Source organism: Miniopterus natalensis, chromosome 9 (assembly GCF_054644295.1).
Source record: "Miniopterus natalensis isolate mMinNat1 chromosome 9, mMinNat1.hap1, whole genome shotgun sequence".
In the NCBI taxonomy this organism is placed as follows: domain Eukaryota; kingdom Metazoa; phylum Chordata; class Mammalia; order Chiroptera; family Miniopteridae; genus Miniopterus; species Miniopterus natalensis.
The window spans coordinates 10,652,208-10,660,615 of NC_142089.1; the positions used below are offsets into that span (position 1 = coordinate 10,652,208).

At 49.4% G+C, this 8,408-nt stretch overlaps 1 protein-coding gene across 1 annotated transcript; it reads left to right on the forward strand.

Annotated features, from left to right (window-relative positions):
* The first annotated feature begins 690 nt into the window (after positions 1-690).
* On the forward strand, positions 691-7,858 carry MUL1 (mitochondrial E3 ubiquitin protein ligase 1). The gene is made up of 4 exons (XM_016214723.2): positions 691-810; positions 4,165-4,252; positions 4,626-4,746; positions 5,925-7,858. The coding sequence occupies exons 1-4, from the start codon at positions 691-693 to the stop codon at positions 6,652-6,654; spliced, it is 1,059 nt and encodes a 352-aa protein (XP_016070209.1). The 3' UTR covers positions 6,655-7,858.
* Positions 7,859-8,408: the final 550 nt, after the last annotated feature.

The window sequence follows — 8,408 nt, forward strand, 5'->3', positions numbered from 1 at the left end:
CTCTGGTGATATAATCTGCCCTCTTGGAGTAAGGGCTCTGGCGTCTAGTAAATTCCCCTCTGGCACTTACTGGTAACGTGGAAGAATAAAATCCAAGTCTCAAGGTTTGCCCTGAAGCCTAAGTGTGTCATACTCATAAATACTTACTACGCATTCTTTTTTCCTCCCGGTCTAATGGAGGAGACATCCAACAACCCGTTAATTAGCCCAATAACCCCAGGACGTCCGGGGGACTCAGATCAGGTAGACGCGGGCCAGTCGGTCGCGGCCGGTGCCCCGCCGGTGGGAGGAGGAAGGACCCAGGAGCGAGGAGCGACCACACAGCTTCTGCAAAGCGCTCCCCACGCCCGGCTCGGGAGGCCCCGCCCCGCCCCGCCCCGCCCCGCCCCGCCCCGCCCCGCCCCGCCCCGCCCCGCCCCGCCCCGCCCCGCCCCGCCCCGCCCCGCCCCTGGGGACGCCTCTGGCAGCGCCGCGATCACCCTGGCAACGCCGCCTTCCGGTCTGCTCCTTCCGCCACCACTTCCGGTGCGGCGTTACGCCATCGCTTGGCGACCCGACGCGGCTTTCCGGGCAAGGTCTCCTGGGGGCTGCGGTCCCGGGAGGAGCGAGGTCGGGGGAGGTGTCGGGCGGGGGTCGCGGGGCCTGACCTCGGCGTCCCCTCCTGCCCTCGGGGCGCGGCGCGGCGCGGCCATGGAGAACGGGGGGCGGCCCTCGCTGGGCCAGTTCATCCTGCTGGGCACCAGCTCCGTCGTCACCGCGTGCCTGTACTCCGTGTACCGGCGGAAGGCCCAGGTCGCCCAAGAGCTCAAGGTCAGTGCCGCAGCCGGCCCTTCCCAGCCGGGGCCTCTCTGCCCCCGGTGACGGGGCGCCCCCAGCTCGCCTGGGGCCGCGCCGCACGGTCGGAAAGTATCCAAAAGCGGAAACAGGCCAAGGGAGGGTGTCACCCGCGCAGTAAGTGGAGGAACTAGGGTCAGAATTCGGGTCTCGTGATAACTGTTTCACGACCCCCTTTCTGCCAAGGCCCTCCCATGGCTCAGAATGGATCTTGACTTCAATACTTCATGCGACAAGTGTTTATTGAACCCGCTTAGCGGCAGGCACTCGGGGTATCGCATGGGTAGAACAGGTAAAAGTCCTGCCCTCATGGAGACTCGGTTCTACTACAGCCCGACAGACGGCGAACAAATAAATCAGACGGTATGGCAGATGGGGACAAATACAGCAGTCGTGCAGGGAGGAGAGGAAATGTAATGCTGGAGGAAGGGAGGTTTGCTATTTTAAATCAGGTGACATTTGAACAGAGCCCAGGAGGAGGTGAGGGAGGCCCTGCAGCTGTGTTAGGGGAAGAGCAGTTCAGACAGGGAACAGCAAGTGCGGAGACCGGAGACCTGATTCATTCACGGAGCTACTCAGCTCCGCGCGTCTACAGACTCTTCCTTTTTTATATTTTAGTTATTTTAAAAATAACACTCTTGAGCTGCACTTTACAGCTTATATAAGATGTTCCCATCTTGTTGTATTTTTTCACAGAATTTTTTGAGGAAGAGAAAGTGAAACTTAACCGCCAGATTGCAAATCAGGAAATGGAGACTCAGAGGAAAGGTCTTACAGTTAGGTTGGAACTTAAACTTAAGATCTTTTGATTCCGCTTGTAGGATTTTTTTTTTTGATTGATGACATTGCTTTACTGTGAATGCCTGACTGGCACACAGGAGATGGACCTCATTAGGTTAGAGACGTTAGGTTACTTATCTTTCTTCATTCTTTCTAGGTTCCAACTCAGTGCTGGACTAGTGAGGGATGCTCAATAAGTATTTGTGATTCGTTTTGGCTGAAGTTTTTACACTACAACAGTTAGGGCTTAATCAGATGTTTAATTGAAAGATGGATTCCTGCACCTACCGGCTTCATTATCAGATTGTTTGCAGTAAGGGCTTAAAAGCAAATGTGTGAAATTCCCCCTGTGAGGGGAGTTTTGGAATCTGTCTGGAGTGAACCAAGTTACCAAGCAACTGAATTTGCGGTGCGAATGGGATCCTAGTGAGATTCCAGCTCCCCTATTGTTCGCCTCGTTAAATAACCAAGTTACTCCTGAAGTGATTGGCTATGAGTGTAACTGATACCTCACTTTCTGACTCAAACCAAGTTAGCGTCAAGTGGGCCTGATGTGGGATTCTTTGAAGCAGTGAACTCTCCAGGACCAGTCTTTGGATGACCTTAAAAGCTTTGCTCATTAGTTCCTAAACCAGGATGAAATATCCCCTTTTTGGAAAAATATTTGGGGCTCCTAATATTAAATTAATTAACATCTTTATTGATTTCAGAGAGAGGAAGGGAGAGGGAGAGAGAGAAACATTAATGGTGAGAGAGTCACTGATCGGCTGCCTCCTGCACACCCCCAACTGGGGACTGAGCCCACAACCCGGGCATGTGCCCTGACCAGGAATCAAACTTCAATCTTCTGGATCCTAGGTTGATGCTCAACCACTGAGCCACACCCGGCCGGTCAGGGGGCTCCTAATATTTTAAATTCTATTTTCCGTAGTTGGGTTTGTGTGTTATTGCTGTGTATCTCTGATATTGATGGGAATGCATATTTATTGCATGCCTACTGTGTGCCAGCCTCTGGGCTAGATTCATATCTTAAGGTTCATATAATCCACATAAAAATTCTGTGAGCTCCTCCCCATCTTTTGCAGTCTTGGAAACGGAGACTTAGATAAATTAAGTTGCTTGAAGTCACAATAAATGCCTTAGAGCTTGATTCAACCCCATGTCTTTCTGACCATACTCCCCCCTCCAGCCCTTTAAAAAAATTCTAACTGGCCATTCTGTGGTGGATACTTTCCCCGCTCTGTGACTTGGGACAAGTCACTTCTCCTCTCGGAGCCTCAGTTTTCTTATCTGTAATTGAGAATAATAATGTCTATTGTATAAGGATGGTATATACAGTAAATGGATTTATGCATTTAAAATGCTTAGCATAGTGCCTGCTGTGTAGTATATCTAAGTGCTTATTTAGTTATCAAATTCATAATGGAGTGCCTCCTGTGTGAGCACTAGTGCGACAGCAGTGAGACAGACAGGGCTCTAACTTTCCTAGAGACTATTAGTGGAGAGAGATAAATAATACAACAAGTAAATAAACTGTGTTAGTTGTTATTGCTGTTACTTTTTATTATTATCTTCACAGGGTTGGTGGTTAGTAAGTGTTTATTGACCTTGCTCCTGTCATTTACTGTGTAGCAATAGCTTAATCTTAGCATGACCTTAATATGTATTCAGTATCTCATCTCCTTTTTAGAGGTTACTTATCTGGCATCCTTAAGATTTGTTGATGGGAATACCCTGAAGATGGGAACTGTCATTCATTCACCCCTGAATTCCTAGCACCCAGCACTGAATCTGGCACATAGAAGCTCAGGAAATGTTTATTGATTTTATTACTTTTCTCGTATTTTTGATACAGTAGTAACAGGCTTGCTTGGTTCCCAAGCACAGCAGGTTGGAAACTCTGAATTGGAAGGGGTGGGAGAACTAGGGATTGTCAGAGGAAGACCGCAGCAGACGTCACCATGCTCACCTGCTTATGAGAGGGAAGAAAGACAGACTGAAAATAGAACAGTGTTTGGCACCAGTTAACAGAGCCCCGCCTTATAAAGCAGAGGCCCCCCTTTATAATGGTGTAGAATGCAGAGCATGAATTCATAAAGGTACGGTGGTAATGGTGCCTCCTGTTGCTCCAGGCCCTACCGTGTACTAGGCACTCCTTTAGGTGTTTTACACACAAACCTTTGGGTTCATGATTCTGTATTGTCAAGAGATTAAATTATGTTCGGTCTGTGGTATGCAAATTGATTCGTTCTTTTCGTTTAAAAAATGGAGATGAAAAGGAGTCTATGTTTCCATTACCTGGAGAAAGAATGTACGTGGCACCCCCATTCTGCAGATGGCAGAGGGAGGCACTGCCCATGCCTGTTTACATGTTAAAACTTCTTGGACACAGCTTTGGAGCCTGAATCTCCCTCCCATAGTCTCCTTCCTGTCTGGTTTCCTCATTCGTTCTGCATGACAAGAGTAAATAGTCTTTTTCTCTTTTGCCCTTTAAGTTTGGTTGAACATGTCAGTATTCAATAGTGAGTTTAATATGTTGTTTGCATTTAGGGAGCTAAAAGAATCCACTTGGGTGAAGATTTAAAGAATATCCTTTCCGAAGCTCCAGGAAAATGTGTGCCTTATGCTGTTATTGAAGGTATGTTTGTTTATTGGTAATGAAAAGTAACTTCCTCTTCTAAAAGTTTGTTGTTGGCTGGTATCCAGGGCCTTTTGTATCCTTGGGGCAGTGGTCCAGAACTTGGACGTTGGGGTCGAAAGACCTGGATTATTGCAGTGTGACCTTGGGGAAATTACCCAGCCTCTCTGAGCCTCTGTTGCCCCATCTCTAAAATAATTTCTACCTCACAGGGTTGTTGTAGTGCTTGGAAGAGAGACCACAAAACATAACTTGTGGTGATCACAGTTGTCATCATTTTGATTAATGAAACTAACTCAAAACAAAATTTAAATGACCTTAAAGGGTAGGGCAGAACAGTTCTTCCGAAATAAAATAATTGGTTTCCATTTAGGAGCTGTTCGATCTGTTAAAGAAACGCTTAACAGCCAGTTTGTGGAAAATTGCAAGGGGGTGATTCAGCGGCTGACACTTCAGGAGCACAAGATGGTGTGGAACCGAACAACCCACCTTTGGTATGTTGCCTTTCTCCACTGGCCGAAAACCCGGCAGTCAGCTTCTCCCGAGACAGGGTGTAGACTGTTTTCTTAATGCTGAAAATATTCTTGTGTGTGATCTGAGGACCTCTTAACTCAGTTGCCTAGGCATCTTGTTCAAGTGCAGGTTCCTGGGCTCGTTCCAGACCTGCCAAACAGAATTTCCAGGACAGGGGCCCGGAATCTGTTGATATGCTCACTAAAGGTTGAAACTACTGATTTATGGCATGGATTAATGATTTCAGTATTTATTAAAATGATTTTGTGGATTATTTTGCTGTTAAATGGAGTACAGTTTTTCTAAATCATCCTAGTGGGTTTTTGTTTTGTATTTATTTTATTTTATTTTTTATTGTAATAAAAGAACACTTAACACAAGATCTACCCTTTTAACAAAATTTTAAGCACAACACTACAGTATCATTAATTATAGGCACAAAGTTGTACAGCAGATCTCTAGAATTCATTCATCGTGTATAACTTTATACCCGTTCAACAGCAACCTCCATTTTCTCCCTCCTCTCCCAGCCCCTGGCCACCACCATTCTACTTTCTGCTTCTGTAATTGGGACTATTTTAGAAACCTTGTATAAATGGAATTACGCAGTATTTGTCCTTCTGTGAGTGGCCTAGTTTGCTTAGCATAGAGCTGTCCAGGTTAATCCATCTTGTTGCATGTGGCAGGATTGCCTTCTCATGCCGGGTAATATTCCTGAGTGTGTGTGTGTCTCGCATTTCTTTATCCATGCATCCGTCAGGGGACAGTTAGGCTGCCTCCGTGTTTGGCTGTTGTGAATGATGCTGCAGTGAACATGGGCGTGCAGATCTCTCTTTGAGATGTTGATTTCAGTTCAATACCCAGAAGTGAGATTGTTGGATTATCTGGTAGTTCTGTTTTAGAGTTTTAAAGAACTGGATATTTATTTTAGAGTGGCAAAAGGAAGTAAATGGTAGAGGTGATCTCTGCTGGTATTTGTCACCGTCTCATATGGCCTGAGACTCTAACAAGTGGAGGCCCTTGGATAAGAGTGATTTCTGTTCTCTTCCAGTTACTTCAGATTTTATCCTGTCCTCTTGGCGTTTATGCAACCTCCATTCTGCCTGGCATGAGGTGTTTGCTGTCCTTTACTTTATCTTGAGCTCTCTTACTGTTTTAGGAATGACTATTCAAAGATCATTCACCAGAGGACCAACACGGTGCCCTTTGACCTGGTGCCCCACGAGGACGGCGTGGGTGTGGCTGTGCGAGTGCTGAAGCCCCTGGACTCCCAGGATCTGGGCCTGGAGACTGTGTACGAGAAGTTCCACCCCTCAATCCAGTCCTTCACTGATGCCATCGGCCACTTCATCAGTGGTGAGCGGCCCAAAGGCATCCAGGAGACCGAGGAGATGCTGAAGGTTGGGGCCACCCTCACAGGGGTGGGCGAACTGGTCCTGGACAACAACTCAATCCGCCTGCAGCCTCCCAAGCAGGGCATGCAGTACTATCTGAGCAGCCAGGACTTCGACAGCCTGCTGCAGAGGCAGGAGTCGAGTGTCAGGCTCTGGAAGGTCCTGACGCTGGTGTTTGGCTTTGCCGCGTGTGCTGCTCTCTTCTTCATCCTCAGAAAGCAGTATCTGCAGTGGCAGGAGCGACTGCGCCTCAAGCAGATGGAGAAGGAGTTCCGGGAGCGCGAGGCCCAGCTGCTGAGCCAAGCCGAGCCTGAGGACAGGGAGAGTCTGAAGAGCACCTGTGTCGTGTGTCTGAGCAACTTCAAGTCTTGCGTCTTTCTGGAGTGTGGGCACGTCTGTTCCTGCACTGAGTGCTACCGCGCTTTGCCAGAGCCCAAGCAGTGCCCCATCTGCAGGCAGGAGATCACCCGAGTGATTCCCTTGTACAATAGCTAACCGTCTGGAAGCCCCACAGTTACACAAGAGCGGAAGCTCCCCCTTTCAGGGGTTTTATCTCGAGGCCTTAGAAGAGCAGTGGGGCGGGGTGGGGTGGGCAGCTGTTTTCTCTGCATGTTACTGAGGGCAGGAGGTGGGGGAGCTGTCCGGACCTCACACCTCCAACAGTAGGATGCTGCCTTTCCAACCGGAGAGGGGACCCTTTCTAGCGCACTGTGAGTCGGAGCCCCCCTTGGTGGGTGTGCTGGCATGGCATCCTTTCCTCAGATCCTGATGAGTGTGTGTGACTGTGAAACACCTCATCGCTTAAGCTCCAAAGCCAAGAGCTTCAGCTCTTCTGCTCTTGTGTCTTCTGGTCCTTTTTGGTGACTTGTTGATTCCTGTGGACTTGAGCCTTGAATGACTCAGCCAGAGGGCAGGCAAGGTTGGGCTCTGAGCGTGGTGTATGCCTCACAGAGCTTCCTCTGGGGAGACTCTGTCCTAGTCTTTCTTCCTTTTGCTTATACCCCAGGAAAAAATCCAGCTGGACATGTCACTTGTGTCCCTTTCCCCTTACCTGCTGCTTGCCTCCTAAGTGTGCACCTGTCTGTCAGGACAGAAGAAAGTGAAGTCCAGCATTTGCTGTCTACCAAACAGGATGGACTCTGATCAGCAGAACAAAGAGTGGTCACCTGAAGGGACGGTGGGAATGGTGGTCAACTCAGTGGTCCCAGCAGTGGTGAGGATGGGCAGCTTGGCAGCAGCCCTCCTGGGGTCTCTGTTGCCTGAAAGGGGGCCACCAGAGCATGCTCCCCACCCTGATGGTGACTGGTTTTCACTGCCTGAGGTGAGCTGCAAAGGGCTCACCTCCCACAGAAAGCAATAAGGATGCTGCTGCCCCAGCCTCTGGCTGTCTCAGCTTCTCTCCAAGGTTCTCTCCAGCCAGCATCCTGAGCCTTTTTCAGGCTTCCCCTCCTGCGGTGAACAGTTGAGTACCATGGGTGTAATCACGTCGCCCCTTTTTTTGTTATCCGTCACCCCTCACTGCCCCTCCTGAGTTTGAGTGGAAAAGAAGTGGTCAAAGGTCACTTACACACCTTTTTTACCTCCCTCCCTGGCTCTGAATGTTCATTCTCCTGATCCTTTGTGCGGGGGAGGTGGGGTGCTCTCAGGGGGCTGACACCTATGCAGTGTCCAGCGTGGGCAGCACAAATTAAACATGCTACAACCAAGTGTTAGCTTGTTGCTTTGTCATTAAGAGTTCATTGATTAGCCCGAGGGTCCCTGGGGTGGAAGTAAATCCCATTGTGACAGAGTGAACTGGAAACCCTGAGGCCTGTGCGTGTGTGCTCTTCCTCGGCTGTGTTTGGGGCTCCCACAGATCACTGGCAGCTTGGTGATGCTGAGGCCTGGGGGAGGAGACTGGCCAGCCCGAGAAGGCCACCCTGGAGGGCAGCCTGGCATCCTGAGACGCACCCAGGCCTGAAGAAACTGTTCTGACATCCTGAATGGCGGGGCAGTGAGAGAATGGGACGGGGTGTGGTGCTGGGGAAGAGCAGGGAGGAAACTAACACTGTGTGTTGAGTATTGTACTAGCTTGTGCTCTTGAACTTTGAGTTGGTCCTCAGGGAACCCCTGCAGGCTCATGGCATCTGCATTTCCTGGAAGAGGAAGTGAGTCCTGAGTGCAGGTTCCCTGGGCCGAGGGCACCGTGCTAGTAAGTGCTGGGTCTGAAGTTGTTTCCAAAGCTCCCCTCCATCACCCTGCTCGCCAGC